The sequence below is a fragment of the Paramisgurnus dabryanus genome, chromosome 11 (assembly GCF_030506205.2).
Source record: "Paramisgurnus dabryanus chromosome 11, PD_genome_1.1, whole genome shotgun sequence".
Taxonomy (NCBI): Eukaryota; Metazoa; Chordata; class Actinopteri; order Cypriniformes; family Cobitidae; genus Paramisgurnus; species Paramisgurnus dabryanus.
This window is the reverse complement of record NC_133347.1, coordinates 14,782,182-14,804,829: the sequence shown is the minus strand read 5'-3', so window position 1 is coordinate 14,804,829 and position 22,648 is coordinate 14,782,182. Positions and strand designations below refer to the sequence as shown.

The 22,648-nt window shown below is 38.3% G+C and overlaps 1 protein-coding gene across 1 annotated transcript; it reads right to left on the bottom strand.

The window, feature by feature from the left end:
• Positions 1-55: 55 nt before the first annotated feature.
• Positions 56-22,197, bottom strand: LOC135730194 (zinc finger protein 335). Its single transcript, XM_065248025.2, has 45 exons — positions 21,882-22,197; positions 21,500-21,738; positions 21,075-21,223; positions 20,812-20,940; positions 20,470-20,643; positions 20,210-20,383; positions 19,921-20,094; positions 19,677-19,832; positions 19,120-19,303; positions 18,819-18,952; positions 18,569-18,719; positions 18,344-18,447; positions 18,136-18,231; positions 16,567-16,759; positions 15,557-15,755; positions 15,209-15,479; positions 14,808-14,885; positions 13,445-14,329; positions 13,159-13,305; positions 12,923-13,081; positions 12,329-12,587; positions 11,907-12,084; positions 11,673-11,785; positions 11,031-11,049; positions 10,731-10,847; positions 10,542-10,618; positions 10,301-10,461; positions 10,004-10,221; positions 9,781-9,880; positions 9,590-9,663; positions 9,160-9,440; positions 8,824-8,899; positions 8,524-8,730; positions 8,269-8,411; positions 8,042-8,181; positions 7,819-7,919; positions 7,538-7,615; positions 5,897-5,980; positions 5,641-5,721; positions 5,413-5,515; positions 5,199-5,318; positions 2,445-2,526; positions 2,183-2,301; positions 865-902; positions 56-338 (listed from the first exon to the last, which is right to left on the bottom strand). Exons 1-45 carry the CDS (start codon positions 22,014-22,016, stop codon positions 156-158), a joined length of 7,083 nt encoding a protein of 2,360 aa, XP_065104097.1. The 5' UTR covers positions 22,017-22,197; the 3' UTR covers positions 56-155.
• Between the last annotated feature and the right edge of the window lie 451 nt (positions 22,198-22,648).

The following is a 22,648-nucleotide window of genomic DNA, read 5'->3' as shown; positions in this document are numbered from 1 at the left end:
ACAATAGCCTCAACCCAAATTGAACTCTATCATTTTTAATGTAATGAAACTTTTAAAAATAAATCACTGACTGTTTTAATACTACATTAATAATGTTGTCCAAATTATTTTATGAATGTATCCTATTAACAAACATTAAAAAACATAACAAATGTTTATGGATGTGCCGTCAAAATAGTGGAATATTCACACTCCCTTGTTTGAATTACATCGGTTGAGGAAAGATCAGTGTGCCTTGGTCTGTGTATCTGTAAATTGGCATAAAGTTCAACCTGATCTTCAAGGGACTTGAAGACCACTGTAGAGTAGATCATACTGTTCTGCTCCTGTAGATTCTGCTGCAGAATGGAGAAATGTTGAACACACAGATTAGCCGTCAGAGTTTGATAGCATTTCAAAATTCATTTATATAAACTATGCTTGATGATCTGGAATCAGTTTTTTCCACTTATTTAAAATGTGATTTATTGGCAAATAAACATTAATAAATCGTAATAAAAAACTATGTAGCAGAAACTACACTTTAAAAAATCCTGGGTTATTTTCAACCCATTCAATCAAAAAGGACAAACCCAGCTGTTGGGTTAAATTTACCCCAAAAAGAATTGCAACCAATTGTTTTGGGTTTTTCGCTTTCTGACTGAAAGTGTATATGAAATTCTGGCATGCAGACTTTGAAGGGCAGTTTTAATGCATTATCATTATCGACTGTAACGTAAATTAACTGCATTCCCTTATAATAAAATATAAAAAACAATAATCAGGAAAAAAATCATCTACATGCCAGAAGTTTAGCTGTCATGTTTAGCTTGTGTTGTCATGTGGCAATGAGTCAAGAAGGGAGGATTTACGCACACAGCTTACCACGGTTTTGTCATGAAAACCACAGTTTCCACTTTTATCTGAGGGAGAAAAGTCATATATTATGTCCAGACAAAAAAGTCTCAAATAAAAGAATTGATAACACTTTGCTTGAAGGGGTGTTCATAAGACTGACAAGACACCTTCATAATCATGACATGACATGTTTCATGAACATGAAGGAGATTTTATACACATTAATGACAACTGTCATTAAGTGTCATTCGCTCAATTATGTCATTTCTAATGCAAAGATGACATTGTTTGAGATGTCTTTGTTATGACAACTGGACATAAACAAATACACCATAACTTGTCATGACAACTTGACATTACCAAGACAACATAACTTGTCATACATTTTTTAGGCATCATTGAATTGCCACTAAAATGCTCAGTCTCCTCTGTTCTTGTGCCTAAACCGTGGAACATTGAGAAACATCTGATTGGACGACCTCAATGATCTAGCCTGAGTATGGACATGAAGCATGTAGTCATTAAGTTTTAATAATACTTATTGTTAATAAACAGACACGTCAAAAATATATATATATATAGCTTTATGAATGTGCACTGCACAATAGATAAAAAACTGACAACTAACAGAACTTGTTCTTCCTGACATAGAAGAAAAAAATAACAAAACATTTTTATTAATTTAAATAACATTTAATTAAAGTTTTTGCAGCGATATGGACAAAACACTACATGGCTTAACCCACCATTGTACTGTTTTCACTTAATTTTTGGTGAATCTGTCTCCAGATGCAATTAATATTTATATTATTATTATTATTATTATTATTAGATTATTAATTGTATTTCTCTAACACCTTGAGGAAACTAAAAAACAATTATAAAATTAAGAATATTAATGACGCTGTTATAAAACTATTTGACAGAGTATTAACACTTAATGACATTTTAATGACAAATTTAATTTGGACCACTGTAGTTGAGGTCAAGAAAAATATTTATGACGCTGTTATAAAATTATTTGACTGACATTTTAATGAAAATGTAATTTTGTACCACAGACACAAATTTATGATGCTGTTAAAAAACAAGTTTTGATGTCTTGGTAATTTCAAGTTGTCATGACAAGTTATGATGTATTGGTTTATGTCCAGTTGGTTTATAACAAAGACATCTCAAACAATGTCATCTTTGCATGTAAAATGACATAATTGAGCAAATTACACTCATATACGTGCATAAAATATCCTTCATGTTCACGAAACGTGTCATATCATGATTATGAACATGTTATGCGAGTCTTATGAACACCCCTTCAATGCCACCAAAGAATTATCACACACACCTCTGGATTTCTTCTTCCACCTCTTCAGAAGAAATACAAGCAGTGTAACTGAGATGATAACAGCAACGGCCACGACACTACATACTACAGCCAATGTAAAGACTGTGTTGTCACCTTCTCTGTTTAAATATCACATACTATGTAAGATTAATAACCTTTAAAACATCACCATTTATAAAGACACTTTCTCTGAATGTATTATGGTACATTTTTATTAATTTCATATTAAATGTACTTGTGTTATATGGGTTCATGAGCTTACCTGTGTTCCTCTGTTTGTTTCTCAGATTTAAGAAGCACAGAGGGAGACGTTGAGGACCAGACGTCAAGGTAATGTTGCAAGTCTAAGCAGAAAAAGTAAAAGTAAATGCTTGGATAACTGTTGAACAATTGATCAATTCATTAATACAATTATATGCCATAACAATACAGCCTCCATATTTTAAATGAACTATATATGTGCATGTACAGTTTAGACTGATGGTATTTATGCATAAATATTTCTCAACCATATCATATCTCAGACAAATTGTTACTCAGTCAATGAATGCAAAAACCATGTCTTACCATAAACTGTAACATCAACTTCATAGGCGAGAAAGATTTTATCGACAACACATTTGTATTTTCCAGTATCTGTTATGTTCAGATTTAGAAATATGACATCAAAAAACCCATAGTTATTTTGTGTAATTATTCTTCCCTCATATTCTGGAGTCACTTGTCCCCAGCTGTTCACAAAGTTTACACATTCCCCCTGTTTAAATTTACAGCAAACTTTTAGATAGTCTTTGTAAAAGTAGTCCATGTAAGTTCTCAAAATCAATCTTCTTGATGAATGTACCACTTCTAAAAGTCCTTCTGTTGACTTTAATCCTGAAAAACATTTATTAGAAATAATAGTATAATAGACATCATCTTAAATTTTATTGTAACAAATTTATAGGAATAAATCATTTAAATTAATAAAATAATAAAAATGTAGGCATAGTTCTAGTTTATACTACAAAACCTAATACAGTTAATTTGTGGGCGTAACATTCGTTTTCAAATTTAGCAGTTTGCAATTTTGTCACATACAGGTTTAACTGTTATCCTAGATACTGACTCAATCTAATGTAAGATTTCAACGCATGAAAAAAAATTAAGATCCATTCTTACCATTTACAAAGAGGACAAGCAGAAAGAAAATCAGCCTCATTTTTCTTCGATAAATTTTAGCTAAAAAGCTGAACTCACTCATGAACATTTGTTGTTCATCTGCTCTTCAAATTGAGGAACCAGCACTAAATATGACCAACATCTGACTGTAATAACTAGAAGTGTTGCCATATTTATCCATGACCTTCCGAAATCCTTTTCAGAAAATGTGTTAAATGGCCCTGTCACGAAATACTGGCTTGTCTTTAAAACCCCATCACTTCAAACAGTTTTACAGAAATATTCTGGCTTAAACACAACTTAAAGGTCCAGTGTGGGTTTTTAGCGGCATCTAGTGATGAGATTGTGAATTCCAACCATAGATATGTATAAAAGCTAGATGTCTCACCCACGCAGCTGGCCAATTGAGGGGAACGTCTGCATTTGGCGCCCATCTTATACAGGGCGCTCGCTCACTCTTAGCATTGTGTTTTAATGGTGCATGTACTCTTAAATGACCATAACTTGCTCAAATTTTTTTTTTTACCAATTTTCAAACGGTTTGGTATGTTATAAACGTCAGAGATGTACCTATGACACTGCATACTTATTGAATAATTTTTATGAATAATGTTAAAGCACCCAGATTTATAGCCAGGTTAATAACGTTTATAAGAAACCAAACCGTTTGAAAATCGGTAGAAAATTGAGCAAGTTATGGTCATTTAAAAGTATCTGCACCATTAAACACAATGCTATGAGTGAGCGAGCTGTCTGAGGTAAGATGGCCGCCAGGTGATGACATTAGAGACTCCGCCGTAAGACATCTAGCCTTTATACATATCTATGATTCCAACCAACAGCTCAATCCAAAGCACACCCCTCAATTTCGAAACGCATGGAGAATCTACAGTAGCTGCCACTGGACAAACATGTAGTTGTCATGGACAAAACTCACTCTGTAGAACACTTTGTCTGTTTAGGGCTACTGTAAAAACATGAAGCAACTTCCATGTAAGGGAACCCATGGTGTATGTAGATAAAAACGGTTGATTCTAAAGTAATAAAAACAATACTGCTCATTATGTAAGGTCTTTTTACTCCACTTATAATATAGTTATGTATATTATATTGCATTTCTGTCAAAAGATCCTTCTAATAGTCCCACATTGCTCATATATGCTCTATTGACATACGTGGGATGCTGTTGAATACAATACAAAACGCACTGATTTACATTCTGCAGTGTTCTTTCCTTGAATTACAACCGACAAATCAAACTCCTTGTAAACATAACATCTGTATTGTACTGAAAAGCAGCAGTACTGGCATGTGAAGAGTCGTGATGTTATTTATTTGGTATGTATTTCAAGTTCCTTTTGGTAGCTTACAGACTCTAAGCAATGATGTCTTAAAAAACTGAAAAAGCAGTATAATTCACATAAAAAGAAAACAAATAATAAACCTTTCTCATAAACACTTTAGCCGTAGCCAGGAACCCTGGCCCCCAATCAATCCTCCAGCATCATTTTTACCACACTGCTGTAATTCTGACTGTGTCAGTGAGCAGGAGTGTATCAATCATCACATTACATCAAAACATGTAAAATTAAATACAGTATTCTATATACAGCCTGCTGTTTTCTTTGTTTTTCTTTACAAGGCAAAACACCGTGGTCACAGGAAGATAAATTGCTTTCAATATTTACAGGCATTATTTATGAAAATTGCAACGTGCATTTATCTGTACATTCACTCTCTTTTCTGAACAGTTCTGGAGCTCGTGGCTCACTTCAGTCTCAATTATCTGGAGCTAAGAAGAGCCGCAGATGCGATGTATATTGGTGTTATAATTCAGAGTGTGTTTCTAGTTTCTATTCCTCAGTGAAGGTAATGACATCATACTGGATGCCCTGTTGTTGCAGCTGTTCCAGCTGTTCAGGTGTGGCCTCTGTGTAAACCGTCTGTGTCTGAGACATGGCTGCATCTGCAACTGCTACACACAGAGACAAACACACACAGGTTATTTCCACCCTGTGACTTTCCCTAATCTACCAGAGAGTAAATTCAGAGTAGTGCAAAGGTCGTACCGGACACTGCAGAATGGGCAGCCTCCAGGTCTTCTGAGGAGACAACCTGCTGCTCTGTAGTAATGGGGACGTACTGGATATGTCCATCTTGGGATAGAGCAATCTATAAAATAACACAAATCAAATTAAGTTTCAAATTACTGATTAAGCAACGGTTTTAACATAAGCAATGTGAGCAAATAATTTGTTAAGTTTGTTGTACGTCATAGAGGCTTTAATGTTATTTACTATATTTTGCTCAGCCTCCTGCTCCTGCAGAAATGTCCCATCATGCTCATACTGTATATGAGCAATCTGTCCGTCCTCCATCTAAAAACACAATTAGAATTTTACTGGTGAAACATCATAACATCCAGACTATATGATAAATGCTTTAAAGGCTGCAATTATAAATTTCTGAGGTCTGTTTTAAACTTTCTGTGGAAAATCAATCACTAGAATTCTTTGGGTTACGGATGTCCTGTTGTAAAGGTGACAGACTAACCTGAATGTGGTTGCCATCAGAAACCACCACATATTCCCGTGGGAGTAAGTGCTGAACTCCGTCCTGAGAGATAATGTACTGAACCTGAGAAAATATGGCAGAGGAAGATGTATTGACACTTAGTCTATACAGTAGGGCTGCAAGATAAATTGAAATTACAGGAATATTGCAATAGTTTGCAGTAACTGAATGATTTTTGTACTCTCAAAAGTGATGTGTGGTCAAAGTTTTGGGTTGATGATAGCAGAGAGACTAGTAAGACAGAGATAGTGATTTCTTTTCCCAGAATTTTCCCACTGTGGGGAAAATCATGTTTTTATTGTTCTTTATAGGGTGTTTTTTAATATGTTTAAGGGGCAAATATAAGCCATGGGCGAATTCATCGTTTAACACTATTGCTGAGTATTTTTTGCAACTTTTTAGCAATCTTTGCAACTGAGTAAAGGCGGGGACTAATCTGCATATTCATTGATCTGCCTATACTAAATGAGGCAAGGGTGTAGTGTTACATTTAAGCTGTTTTAAAGCATGAAGAAATTACAGGTAAAACTTTTAAGTATATATGCTATTATGATGCTCAAAGATAAGATGAGTTTTAAATGATAAAATTCTACAGGGAGACTTTAAATAGATTTTATTATGATTTATTACTTACTTATTCATTTAGCTGACGCTTTTATCCAAAGCGACTTACAATTGCTATATATGTCAGAGTTCACACGCCTCTGGAGCAACTAGAGATTTAGTGTCTTGCTCAGGGACACAATGGTGTGTCACAGTGGATTCGAACCCGGGTCTCTCACACCAAAGGCGAATGTCTTATCCACATTTTTCTTAAAAATCATGCAGCCATTAGTTTAAAAGTTCAATCCGGGTTCCCACACCTTAGTTAGCTTCAAATTCAAGGACCTTTCAATGACTTTCCAGGTCCAATACCCTCAAATTCAAGGACTAAATGTGAGGACACATTTCAAGTGAGAGCAAGTTACATAGTGTTACCTTTAAAGATACATTGAGCAAAAATGTTACAGTTCCCTTTCGAGGGAACTCGCGCTGCGTCACTGCGGTGACACTTTGGGGACGCCTCCAGGGGTAAGTGCGTCTGAATGTGTATATCAAATTCAACCAATGGTGAGGCTTAACTACAAAGACAGGGTGACGCGAGAGCCAGGAAGTATATCGCTATCTGAAATACGGCATTACAGGCACACTGGATGTATGGCAAGGGAGACGCAGCATCGCGTTCCCTTCTCAGGGAATAACAGTTACATACGTAACCCGAGATGTATTCATGTGTCAAACACAACTATGCAAAAAAGCATTTTGGTATGAATCAACATTCGCATAGAAGATATAAGCATTTAAAGCGAACAGTTTAGCACGTGTGCTTAAAAACTCTTGAATTTTGTGATATTATCCTACACTACACAGGGAATTATATGGATTTTTTTTTACTTCTTGCATAAAATAGATTCAAGCACTTTCAATGACCTGTATCTATGTATGTATATTTTCAAAAACTTTCCAGGGCCTTGCATTTGATTCACAAACTTTCAAGGATTTCAAGGACCCATGGGAACCCTGTTCAATGTCATGTCTGAGATTTATATCAACAAAAGCCAAATCAAAATTGAGTTGTACCTCAGTATCTCCAGTCATTAAGTGCTGTACGGTCTGGCCATCTACTGTTGTGATCTGCTGTATATATGTTGCCTCCTCCTGAAAAACAGACATTTTATCAAAAACAAGTCAATAATCAAATTAGTCAACGGTCAATCTACCTGAAGCTTGATAAAAGAGAACAACAGCATAAAACCTTTTTACTAAACACAACTTTACTAAGCCTCTCTGTGATTGGCTGACAGATATGTCAGTCATAAGCTCTGCCTGACTTAATGGACTAGTGGGTTACTGTGCCAAACCTGGTCAGAAAGAGTCTGATCTTGTGACACGATGATGTGCTCTTGTCCTAAAGCTTGCTGCAATCTCTCTGGACTGATCACTGTCTGCCCCGCCTGCAGATCTGGAACACCCAAACATAAAGAACAAGAATTAAAATCAAGTATTCAAATGGTATGTTGTTCAAACCCATTATGTCTATACAAGCTAAATCTTTCAAATGTTAAATATGAGGCAAGCACTCACTCTGCAGTGTGGCTAAAGCCTCTTCATCGCTGTTGACGATGATGGTCTGCTGAGATGGAACAGAGCGAGTTTTACGAGGCGATGGTTCGTCAGTGTGAAGCCTCTCCATGTGGAACTTCAGGTGACCATTACGGTTGAACCTAAAATACAAACACAACACACTGAGAAACTGCAGAGGTGTGTGTGTGCGCGTGAGTATGTGTGAGCTTTTTCATTTGTCCCCTCACCTCTGGCCGCAGACATGACAGGCAAAAGGCTTCTCGTTTGTGTGTGTCATCATGTGGCGCCTCAGGTCCTTTTTGTTCTTGGAGGCAAAACTGCAGTTGGGGCATTTATGAGGCCGTAAATACGCGTGCATGGCCATATGAGACTAGGATTACAGAAAATACAATTATTAACAGTATTTAATACACTACATTCATTTTACACCAGTTTCCAGATTTTTACTTAAAACACAGAGAGCAATTTTAAACTTCACATACTTTGACGTCCGGCCAAGAAGGAGCTGTAAAGTCACAGTCGGGACATTTAAATGTTTTGGGGTCTATGTGCGCCCGCCTGTGGTTCTCCATGTCCGAACGACCGTGAAAAGCCTCCATGCATATCCGGCAGGAGAAGCGTTTGGGGTTGAACTGCTGAGAGGGAGGTGATGGACACATGGTAGGGGAGGCCGGAGCTTCACTACTCAACTACAGAAAATAAAATCATGCAATTATTTGTCTTATCTATCTTGTAAGGAAGCAGAAGATGAGTTAAATATCAAGTAGCAAATCTGTTCTCACCTCTACCTGCTGTAGTGAGCACAAAGTCTCTGTGCTCACCTCCATAACCTGATGCTCTGCTGCGGGTTCCTCTAAACTGTTGGCACATCATATTGAAGCATTAGTATCAGATCAAATACACAGTAATGTTATTTGTACGTACATTACACACACACACACACACACACACACACACACACACACACACACACACACACACACACACACACACACACACACACACACACACACGTTCATTGGAGATCAAACCTATGGCAATGCTAATGCAGTAACTGCTAGTTCTCTTACATCATCACTTTCCATCTGCATCATGACAGTTTTGACATTAAATGGTACCTGTGGGGCGTTCCAGTGGCAGGAATCTCATCTGCTGCCTGCTCCACAACACTGAATTCTGCACCCTCATATGTACTGATGCCAATCTGTGAAACATCGGCAGTCTCTTCTTGCTCCACTGTCCCCGTAGCCGTCTCAAACGCCTCCTGCACCAGGGTGTCACCGTTCTCTGACACATGGAAGGTCACAATCTTCTGAGGCTGCAAGGATGACCCCTGACCCCCGGAACCAGACCACGTGCCCGTCTCCAGAGTCTTGCCATCTGCTTTCAGTACCGCAACCTGAAAGGAGTGAATGGACAGATGGTCTGATCAGAATGGTCTGCTATCTCCCCGATAACTTTTTGGTACCTTATTATCCGAAGTACACATGGGGTTTATCACATTATTCTAAAAATGTATATAAATAGGTCTGTGTATCTGTACAATACCTGCAGTTCTCTGGCATTACTCATGTTTAGAAGCAGATCTAGAGCATTCTGGGCAGAGAGGTCTGCATTCTGGCCTGTGAAAGATGATTAATATTAAATTTAGCACTGTGAGATGAATATTAATATTGCAAGGATGAAGTACATTCATACATAAAAGCTGCATTTTATGCAAGTTAAAAAAATCTTTAGACCTTGCTCGTAAATAATGGTTGTATTTCCCAGTGCATCTTGGGATACAGATGTATTCCCCATGGACTCCATTGTCTGGAGAGTGATGGGGTCCACTGACACCTTTAAAGAGAAGAAAGATCTAATGACACAAAAACCTTTAGATCTCATTTAAGTCCAGCATGAAGCTGTGATTAAAGGTTATTTGATTGTACATATAAAGATTTAAACTCTACATGGACTCACCACTGTGCCCTGAAGCTCCTGCGTTTCATGTTGCAATCTAAGCTCTTCAATCTGCTGCATAGTAAAAACGGGTTTCTGTCGGCGACGAATGGGTTCCTCTGGATGCGTCCGATTCCACTCTTCAAAAATCTCAGGGTGTCGACACTGGATATGTAGCCGGAGGTTCTTCCTGTGTCTGGTCGTAAAGTGGCACATTTCGCAGGAGAATGGCTTTTCACCTGAGCGGGGGAACATGTTACAGATCAAGAAACTCTGCAGGATCTTTTTGGAAACATCATTATTATAATGTGAACTCACCAGTGTGTTTAATAGCAATGTGGGACACGAGAAAGTCCTCTTTACTTGTGGAATATTTACATTCTTCACATTTGAAAGGTTTGTCGTTGGTATGGGACAGCTGGTGATTGAGAAGATGCTTTTTGTCAGTGCAGGTGTAGTCGCAGAACTCACACTTAAACCTGCCGAAAACAATACGAGAGATGAGTAGTGAGCATCATAACCACTCCCTAGTGCACTAGAGACCTAACATCTCACTTACACGCTGTTGCCGCAGTTTTGTATGTGCGTGAGGAGATGCATTTTGAAGGTGTAGCGTTTCTTGAAAGATTTCCCACACTGCAACACAAAAACAGTTAAACTAGAATCATCTGTTTAATCCATCAAAATTATTATGCTTAAAGGTGTAGCATGCAATAAGTACAAAGGTGATCAGCTGTAGCTCTCATACCTTGTCGCACATGTGAGGTTTTTCTGTGCTGTGCGTCTTCATGTGCTGCGTGAGGCGTTTCTGCATAGGGTAAACACGATGACAGATGGGGCATGGAAACTCAGACACTTTGGGAACCTGCAAGTGATCGACACATGAGTGTTACCTCCCAATTAAACAATGTAAGTGTTCAAAAGCATAAAAATGAAATGCTTAAAAGGTCCATGTGGCTGCCAAGGTACTTTTGGCAGTACATGCCACACAGCACTGGTGCAAAGAAATATATTTTGTTTATAGTTAACATCATGACTGAAATCTTACCATGTCCATCTTTCGACTCCTAAAGGAAAGAGGAGAAGAAACAAGAACATGAATGAATGTTGTCGTATTTATATATATATATTATGCCCATTTTTACAAGATGTAATGAAAGTCTCAGTTGTGCCTAAAATGTGTCTGTGAAGTTTCAGCTTTTTATTATAGAATATCCAAAAAAGCACTGTTTTGTGTGTGCCTTCAAATGCAACAGACAGTAAGCACTTCTGGCTAAAAATATATCTGATTCCTGTGAATACCGTCTTAAGAAAATAGCATCTTTAGCCTTATTAGCGCTATGATGTGCTAACCAGTTCATTAAAAAAAAGACAGTCAGTGGCCGTGCGCGGGGCTTTGTTTGTGTGACATCACATTAACAAGAGAATCAAAACAGCATATCTAATGAGACTGCTTTGGTTGAACATTTTAAGTTCTGCTTTGGTTTTATGGGAATTTGAAAAACAAAGGATTTTTTTCAATGTTGTTGTGTTCACACACTGCCAACACATATTTATGTCCAAACACCTTGTACAAGTGGATTTTGCATAATATGGGGCTATTAAATAAATAAATGAATATACATTAGACATTATAACTCTTAAGTACATACACATATATAGGAGATGTTTTCAACGTTTAAAGTCTTACTTTTTTTTGTTGTGGACAGCTGAGTGCCGGATCACATCCTTCTTATAAACACTGGAGTAATCACACATCTCACACTTGTATGGTTTTGTACCTGCATGATTGAACATGTGCTCCTAAAGGATACATATAATCAGGTTAGAAAACATAAAATGTAGGGGGGAAAAAATGATTCAAACTAGAAGAAAAATAGATTTTAACTAATAAGATTCACAGATAATGAGCTCCGGTTCTTACCTTCAGTGAAGACCAACGCTTGCAGCGATAGCTACACTGCAGGCACTTAAAACGTTCAGGGTCGTTTCCCTCATGAGAATCCACATGAAATCTGAGATCGTCTTGTGACAGAAAGCGAGAGCCACAGATCCAGCAGTTATGAGGCCTTAGCAGAGGCTTGAGGGATCTGTAGTACTTACTTAAAACACAAGAAAATAAAATGAGATTGTGCATTTTGCAGGGGACTTACAGTGCATTCAAGGTTTGTATTTATCGGTATGTGTGTTCCCTCGGAATCGAACCAACAACTTAACTGGCAATGCGTTACCAGTTAAGCTATTGGAACACCTTAAAGATTGTGCCTAATTGGCAAATCATTCAATTTATTAAATCAATCAATAAGTGCTTTGGATGATCAAAAAAATTGTACATGTATCACTTACTTGCGATTCATGTACTTTTTGTACTTCTTTTGAAGGAAACGTTTAGAAGGACGTCCACGTTTCCTTGGCAAGAGGTCAAGTTCATCAGTGCCTGTATTTGATGACGGATCTTGGTTCTCTGAATCCGACTGGCTGACCGCTGGCTCAGCGACTGTGCCATTGGATGAGGGAGTACCATTCTCCATTCCAGATGAACTTGCCTCTTCAGGAGTTTGTGCGTCCCCTACATTGTTTGTTTCGGACACTGCTAGCGTCTCTGCTGCATACACAGTTAGAAATTTAACACCATGATTTAAATGACTGGGTGTTTTAAGATACACTATTGTCTAAGAGTTAAGAAACACTCGCTTTGATCTTAAACATCTTTTAATCTGAAGGTGTATGTTGAAATGTTTGAAATTACTTGAAATTACAAAAATAAAATTTTGCCAACCTATTAATTTCTTTCATTAGAAAACTAAACTTTTTTCTAAAAAATATTTTTCAAATGGATGACTTGGACCAAATAATAAATAAATAGGAGACCATTACAAATGAAACTTATTTTACAGTTTTACCGTACAGTTTATAAAGATTTTATTATAATTTGCTGACCTGATTCACTGAGGAATTTCCGAGGTGGTCCCACTATCCTGCGGGGTCGTTTTCGTGAGGTAGTGGAAGATGATGAAGAACAGGTAGGAGGGGGTTTGCAATGATTTGCAGTTGTTCTGGGACAGGCCTCTTCAAGGGCTGGTTTATAATCACTGTCACCTGAAAGCAAAATAAAATTATATTTAAATACAAAAAAAATTTAAACATGGAAAATGACATGCATTGACTCCACGGACCTTCAGGATCATCAATGGCACCTGCATCAACAATGTCATCCTCCTCTTCCTCTGGTGGCTCCTCCTTCTTGACCTCAGATACTGGTCGTGACTTGCTTTCAGATTTTCGCGGACGACCGCGTCCACGCTTCTTTGGGAGTGAGGCAACTACATGTAAGAAAAGAACATTCATAAGCAAAAAATCTGACTTTTACAAATCACAGCAAATAGATCATAATAATAATATCTTTAATTTATTAAATAAAATTGTTTCTGAGACGAGAAAAAGTTAAAACGTTTTGGTTACCTGCTGGTTTAAAGTGTCTGTCTCTCATGTGGTTGATAAGCGTATCTTTAGAGACGCTTTTATACGGGCACATCTTACACTTGAACTGCTGTACGATCACCACCTCCATCATTTCCTCCAGCTCTGCCATGTTTGGGGTTCTATGCCCTCGCTCACCCACCAGCCCAGACTCCACCTCCTCAGGCTTTGGGTGGGTGGTATAGGTCCCACTGCTACTTATGCAGGAGCCAGGTAAGCTGTCGTTGCAGTCCATCTGATCTGCGAGCTGCGACCCCACCGTATCAGCCAGGGAGTGCCGAACAACGTCTTCGTCTGCATACAGTGAGCCCTGCAGCATGTAGGAATTCTGGGGCTCCTCTGCCATACCGCCCTCTTGTTCCGAGGCAGAGACGTGCTCCCTGTCATCCATGCTGCTGTCGATGTAACGAGAATGTTGCGGCCGCTCTGCCCCATCCGCGTGGGATTGCAAGTACCTGTCACTGCACTCCACAACGTAGCGGGAAGAACGAAACGCACTTCTCTGCCGGCTGACGTTTGTATGGCTACACTCAGGCACGTTGTAGTGCGAGATTCCCGAATGACGTGGGGTCTGGTCTGGTTCTGCTCCCGAGTACTCAATGTATCTAGCCTCCCTGGTCTGGTCTGGGTCATCTCCATTGCACTCCACATACTGGGAGTGCTGGGGCTGGTCTGGGTGGCTGCTGCTGCCGTCTTCGTGGTCGCAGTAACCAGAGTGTCCAGGTTGATCGGGCTCCACGCTGCCCTGTGGGTTCTCTGATAGGTCTCCTTGATCCAGGCAGGTGGAGGTGGGTCCATCAGCTAGGGCTTCAATGGCAATGCGACTTGAAAGTGCAGAGGAAGACATCTGAGCAACCATAGGAGCTCCTATGCACACCAAACAAAGAAAAATCTTAGACAACAAGAAAGTAGGTAGATTCTAACTAGGGATGCTTAACGATTAATCACGATTAATCGATAACAGAATAAAAGTTTTTGTTTACATCATATATGTGTGTGAACTGTGTATAATAATTATGAATATATAAATATGCACACATGCATGTATAAATATAAGAAAAAAATATTTTTATATATTAGGTATTTATATTTATATATAATATAAATTATAAATAAATATACAAATGTATATACACATGTAAACATTTCTTAAATATATACATGCATGTGTGTGCATTTATTTATACAAAGTTATTATATACAGTTCACACATATATATGATGTAAACAAAAACTTTTATTCTGCTATCGATTAATCGTGATTAATCGTTAAGCATCCCTAATTCTAACGAAACCTCTCATTTGGGTAACCAATCAGATTCATTTTAACTCCCATGAGTTCTTACCATCATCAGGTCCTTGGAGTATCAGATATTGTGTGGTTTCTGCACTGCCATCCTCTGCGCTCGTAACTGCAATGCATCCTGTAAATGGAAAGAAATATATAATGCAACTATATCTCTATATATCCATCATTTGCATAATGTATGAAATATTTATTTATTTATTCTTAATATCATTTCAGAATGTTAGGCTTTATTCATGTGGAGAACAGGCTAATATATACACAAGTAAATCCATCCATACTAGTTGATCGAAGGGTAATTTGGCATCTCCAATTGACCTAAACTGCATGTCTTTGGACTATGGGAGAAAACCACAGTAAACCTAAATTTTGACAAGGAGAACATGCAAGCAACACAGAAAGGCCCCCCTTCAAATTACGACATTAGACATGTATTTTTACCATTCATAATGTCTGGTCCAATGGTAGATTGAATGATCTTGTCAATAGCTGAGCCAAGATCTGACGAGGTGGAGGCAGTGGAATCAGAAACCATCATTCCTCCTTCAGACACAGCACTGGAATGCACCAGCATCTGGACGGACTCCGACACCAGGACCGATTGTGTCACCGTGGAGACGCTTGACACACTAGTTGACTGGGCGACAGAGGACGAGTCTGGTAGATGAACTCTTCGTACATCTGTACTAGAGCTGGTCTCTGGGATAAATACCTACAAGAAGCTTTGATGTGAAAAACTGAATGCACACATTATCATACTGAGCTAGAGACGTGGATTACTTTTCTTACCAAAAGTCCCTCAGAGCTCTGTCCGACATGGCAGTCTGATTCTGGGGCAGAGGCAAGAATCGTAGCCGTGTCACTGCTATCAGCAGACATGGCTTCTGAAGACTCCATGCCCATCCCGCTCTCTGATGGCTCCTCCATACCAGAATGCCCCACATCACTGCTGCTCTCCACCTCCATCTCATCAGGATCCATCTTTGCTCTGTGGGAAATGCTCATTTTGAGGCTTACAGTACTAGATTGGGCTCAATCATGGATTATAGTTTTCTTTTTTTGTATATTTATGATAAATTAATGTATTTTATAAAATGTCATAAAACTGGTCCCTCATAACATCTCACACCCCACAGTTTGAGAACCACTATTAGATTGGCTGTGGCTGTATTACAGAAAGATCCTAACTCAGCATCTTATTGTATCTGTTTAGTAACCAGGTTGATTTTAATGTGAGACTTAACAGATCTTAAATCAGGATCGAGATTGGACGTTTCAGCAACCCAACCGCTGATTTCTTAGTGGTTATGGTCTCAAAGGGGAAATGTACTTGACAAAAACATTATTGAACACTTCACAAGGTTACTGTGGGACTGTCAGTATATTTTTTGCATAATAAACAAATAATCAAAATAACATATCCCAACAGTTTTTATTAACTTTTTAGTGTGCTTGTGTAGACTAGGCATTCAAAATGTCTTGTGATGGCACATTTCTGTATCACTTCAAGCACCCACTGCACTTTAAAAAGTCATTAGTAACGTGGACCTCACTTTAATATATTATATCACACACACAGACATAACCGAAACTTGATTACTTGTTTTCATTCACACACATAAACGTAACGCCACAAGATCATAATTTAGTTGGGATTGAGCTCATTTATCACGGCTCAAACTTCTCAAGGGCAGCAACCTGTACGCGGCTTTGATATTTGGCCAAAATGTACGCATCTTCAACCGCATCCCTTTCAACTAGTATCACTATCCACCATAGCTAATGCTATCAACACTCACATGAACCACCAACTGGCTATTATGTGCGTGTTTGTGCTGCCCTTTCTCCTGCCTGCTCGCGCAGCGCCATTTTCCGTCCCGCCGAGCTGAGTTTTTCCGCTCAGGCGATATGAAGAACCGCTCGGGGACCTCGAGGGCCTAAGCGAACGGGGAGCAGCTAGTCTGCCCGAATGTTTTTCTCGCGTCCGCCATGCTAATGACTAAAATTAAAACATTCGCCCCTTATATTTAGTTTTGGAATATTTTTTTCTTACCTTGTATGGTTGCCTGTTTTACTCCTCACGTTCGCAGTTGAAGCAAAATAAAATAGGCCTTTGAAAGCGATTCGCTACTACGGCTTTCTAGTCGGGCGCCATAAGCGTCTCCTCGCTTCCTGTCCTCATAGCTGGCCGGAACTCATTTATCCGTCTAATAGAAATGTGCTGCGAGGCAAAGCAGGGTGTGTTCAACTGTATATCCCGATTAAATTTAAAGTGTACGTATTAGTTAGAAAACATGAGTATTAACACACTTCTCCTTCATTTTTACTGTTTTGTGAAATAACGTTGTGAAATAGAGGACTATTGCTCCGAAAGGATGAGAACACCACTGCGTGACGCGCGGATTGATACGGACGAGAATTGTTTAGTCTTGGGATATATTTATAATTCTTTCTAACCTCTATTTTTTTTTTAGTTTGCACATAGTACATTATATTCGGTGTGTAGGGTCACTTGGGGCATTGACACGTTTTATGTCCTAAATCTGTATTTTAGACGATGTTGTTTTGTTTACTCCGCGGTACGTTAACGTTACACCACAAAATGCGTTAATTTTCATAGATTCATCTTGCAGTGCATTTGGTAATTCATCGTATTTCCAACCAGTGTAATGTAATAAAACTGCAGTTGCACAAGGTTTGAATGGTCGTGTTTACAAATTTATTGAGTAAACATAAACAATGCAGTAAGCAAAAATATATAAATAAGAACAAAGTGGAACATTAAATTAATAATATCAATATTATCATTTACACCAGGTAAATGATTTTCACATAACACCAATATCTGGGTTTAATAATATCTTAATATTAGCTCTAAGGCTAAAAATAATTCTTTGCATTTGAAAACATTTGAGTGGAGACGGCAGTCAATGGATGCATTGTTGTATAAAGGAGAATATTGATAATTGTGCAGTTAATTCATAATGTTGGTGAATCCACTCTTACATTAACAAACACAAAGTTGATTCCTAGAGTTACACTGGCATTTCCTCATCATAGTTTCATACAGTTTCTTGTGAAGCATCATGACCAAAGCAGTTACATAGTAAGCTGAAAAAATAAATTATAAGACCATCTTCAAGCTGGCATACAAACATGACTTACATCCTGTTTCTTGTTCTTATGATTATTTCAGTGTTAAAACTGTTCTCAAAACCCGCATAACATAGACTTAAGTTCACTACATTCTGTCTGTGTCATCCTCACCAAATATACAATTAAGAAAAACAGTTTCCCTATTAATAAGGACTGTCTTTGCATCAGGATGTCTGACGTGTCCACTGTATAGAACAACTGCACTTATTGGCATTTCAGGAGGTCATGCTTCACATATCCAACTCTGTCAACCTGCTTTTTGCTGTTCATTCTCCAGTAAAAACCTTGTCGGCAAAAGTGAAAGAACCCTGCAAAAGACATGGAAACAAAACATAATCACATATCAAGTAGAAGTTATTAGGACTTAAAAACACATAATCAATACAAATAAATGGCCAGCAAACTGTTGGTTTAGCATACCCTTGTAGAGAAATACATCATGTGAATCATTGGGCACTCCACCAAAAACTAAGTCGGTTTCTCGAGGGTACCCTGTGTCTATCATCTGAGCCTTTACATCCAGTCTGTGATAATACACAAAAGATCATTTTAAAAACCAACAGATAACCAAAACTTTATGGCTTAATATATAAATGACTTTGATAAATAATTTATTTTTTTGCAAGTCACTTAAAGTTTACTCACCTCCAGAATTGCTCGCCACTAAACAGGAGTACCTTGCCTATTCCTCTTTGCAGTGCTCCTTCCACTTTTTCTAGGTTGCTTGGTAGGCCAAGTTTCTCAATTTTACGTGGTCCAAACACTTCCTTTCCAGTGTATACCCAGAACTGTTTGCCTGTGTGCATTGAAAAATTGGATAAAAGCTATAGATATAAGTCTAAATTTTATGATCTTCAGTAACTACGACTAAATATCTCTCAGTTTGGTAATGTACCTGCAAAGAAGTAGAGCTTTTTAGTGAGTTGCTCCTCAAAGACTGTATTAATAACAGCTGGCACAGCAGGCCATTTCTCAGACATCAAGAATGGACCAATGCGTTTTCCAGCTTTTGACATCTTCCAGTAGTGCCTTTGTTTTAAAACAGAAATTAAAAACATTTTATTTACAAAATTTGCTTAATATTCACAAATGTTAAAAGTTTGCTTATTCTATCAACATATATCATTTCCTAAGTTTGTATGTTTTCATTTATTTCATATACTGTAAAGTCTATTTTTATGAATGTTGCCTCATACCCATCCTTAAAGAAGTGAAGCTCCTTCCCGATTTCGGTAATGCTGTCAAATTCATTAATCTCGCATGCATCCTTTGAGGGGATTACAGGTGTTGTGGTGGTGGTCTCACTTGGGGTGGGTATGGTATGAGAGGAAGGGGTTGTTGTAGGTTTTGGTGGAGTGGGATTAGGGCCTGTTTTGGGTCCTGAATGGTAAATAAGCACAAGATATAGCTGTTAAGCTATATAATCCAATACAAAATCATATGCCACTTAATGGAATTATGGAACACTTTAGAATGGGAATGGCAGATTTTAGCAAATGTGCTAACTGCAGTATCAATATCAACCACTAGGGGTCTCCTCGCTTGATTTTTCATGACTGATTTTTCATAATGAAGATCATAGCAACATAAACAACAAAACATGAGTATTACACATCGCTTTACTAAACCACTATAAATACCCTTGATAAGCGTAAAGAGCGGACCACCCATTTCCTCTGTCTATTTTTATAACAAATTTTATTCTTCCATGTATATGTTACGATCCATTTCAGAAAATGGTTTGATTACATACCGTATAGATACTGAATGCCCTGAATATCATCCTTATCCAGAGAGAAATCCTCTATATATTTGTACATGGGATACATCAAAGCATCCTGGACTTTGGAGTGGTCCAGACCAAGTGCGTGTCCAAACTCATGGGCAGCCACCAGGAAAAGACTGTATCCTATTAAAGAAAAGCAGTGTGTTAGGCGTGTTTGCAAACACCTAACACTTACCTATCAATTGTCTGAAGGAGAACTCGATACACTTACCCCTATCAGCGCAAAATCCCCATTTTTTATCCTTGTCATAGTTGCTGGTAGTTGCACACCAGAGTTTTCCATCTCCGCGGCCCTCACTGGTGCAGGAAGTGTATGTCTTTTCCAAGAAGGTGAAGGGAAACTTGCATGGTTCTCCCTCTGCATTTCCACCAGTCACAGCCGTGTCTGTAAAGTGAAAAAAGGCACTTTTTTAGATATATTCTGTCCTGCAGACAAGATAACGACAAGTCCGACTGAACTGCTGAACGAGTTTTATCTTGAAAGCGTAAGAGGTGCTCACCTCTGTTAGGGCAGAATCCATATTTCTTATCAGTGTCAAAATTAGCTGTGGTGGCACACCAGCGATACCCATCAGTTCGCCCATCTGTTGTGCATGACTCGTATTTTTCCCCATCAAACACAAAGGGGAAGACACATGGTGCATCATTGTCGTTTCCACCAAATGTAAAGAGAACTGAAACAGAACATTAGACATTTGCATTAGATTCAAGTTATATTGTGCTTATTTAAGTTTTGAGGGGTAACTAAAGCACCACTTACGCTCACTAGGACAGAAGCCAAATTTTTTATCTTGGTCGTAGTTCGCAGTGGTGGCACACCAGGAAAGTCCATCTGTGCGCCCGTCAGTGGTGCAGCTGGAGTAGCTCTGTCCTTCAAACTCGAATGGAAAGTGACATATGGCACCCTCTGCATTACCATAGCGGGTCTGGATTGCTGATGGAGACAGAAAATTTGTAATTGTTTTTATACCAAAAAAAAAAACTTATCTCCCTCTGTAAATATTCATTTAAAACTGTAGATGGAGCTATTGTCCTACATACATTATCCATTGCTTCAGATTGCAAACAAAAGAGGATTCAATTTTGAATTAGGGATAATTACCTGGTCCTTTTCCAAGGGTCCAGTACTCATCATCGTCAAAGTGGGCATCCCCTTGAATTCCTTTACCGGGAGGATAAGCATGAGCCAGCAGCCCATCTTTGCCATCAAATGGGTATGGATCGCCGTGATCTGAAATTAAAAAGGCACCACGTCTAAACCTTCTCTAAAGAGAGCAAACCTATACTTGGCAAACCCGAATTTGGCCACATAGTCTCAATCTGTGCAGAAAATCGATATTGAGGAAGTACAAGAGACCAGCTCACCTGCTTTTCCAAATGAGATCATGATGTCAGCAGTGCCCTCATAGAGACGCCTAAAAGTCAGAGGGGTGACATCACTCCACACCTTAAAAGCTCTGGCAAAGGCGTCATCAGTCAAAGGTGCTTCCATGTCGGGAGAATAGTTCAGAATCCTACAAATCAAAACAATGCAGTTTATTATAACGTTTGCACTACAGAGTAAAGCAGTTGGTGAAGCAGCCAGCAACACAAAGAAACTGGGTTCGATCTTTATTTTTACAAAATAAAGTGTAAAGTGTTTTTATTAGTAGTCAAAAGTTTGACCATACTAAATCTTTTCTGATCATATAGTGAAGTGAATGCCATGTGATTATCAAATATACTACTCCAAATACATACAATTTTATATAGTTAAATTAATTATTATTATAATAAAATGAATGTCCCACCTGTATGTAACATCGGTGTGGTCCCACTTCAGATCCCCTTCGAAGGTCTGATAGTTACGGATATCTGGGACCCCACAGCGGGGCTTCTTCATGGCATCAATAGTGACTGCGTCCAGCTTTCCTGTTTCCTCCAGCCCGAGGTTGTTCTGGAAGTTCTTCAGAGCTTCTGAACTGGAGAAAAATCCCTGCAGTGTGCTCTTCTTCAGGACATCTATGTAACCATATCGCTTCAGGTATTCCTGGAGCCAAGCAGAAAATAAATTACAATGCATATCACTCACCATGCATTTTCTGTTTTTACAGTTAACTCTATAGCATTTATTAAAAAGTATATTCATATAGATTTAAAAAAAAATCATGCAATAAAACTTGGTACACTTACATCTGCCAGCTCTACATCTGTCATGTTCTTGATGGCATCCCCAGGAAATGTCACAAACACAGATTTGAGTGGCAAAGACCACACGTTCAAGGAGCAGGTTCCAAGAACCACCAATGCCACGACTCCAAGTCTCATGTTTAGACTTTAGAGTTACAAACCAAAGTAAACTTTGACACAAAAAGAATCAAAGTCTTTAAGAAAGAGCCCTTTTAAAAATCAGATGAAGCCAGAAGTGAAGTACATGTGATCTTGCTGTGTCTTCTCCTTTTGATTTCTCTGTCTTCTCTTGTGCTCTGAAGGCAGCGGTATTTATGTGGTCCACATGGATTAGTCACCCAACCCAACTTCCCCCTCACACCTCATATACTGTATGTCATTTTAGCACTCCCACTGCAAACATGCCCACTGAAAGGAGTGTTTTTTTATTTACCCATTCAAAATAAGGGGCTTTCCAGCAACCTCACGCTGGGCTTCATAACACTTAAGATTTATTTCATATAGTATCTTTAGTACTGTATTAACATGATTTTTTTAAAGAAAGTAACATGAATTTTAAAAATTTGTAAAATAGTATATGGTTTTATAAATAATTCATTGGTTTTTCTTATTCCTTCTACCCTACTTACGTTTCCTTATTGTTCAAAGATATGCAGAAATTGTGGCGTGTGTGGTAATTTTACACAATTGCAATGCGATGATTGATGATTTATATTGATATATTGGTTTGTTTTGTATAAAATAGGGAATTTTAAAAACCAATGTAATAA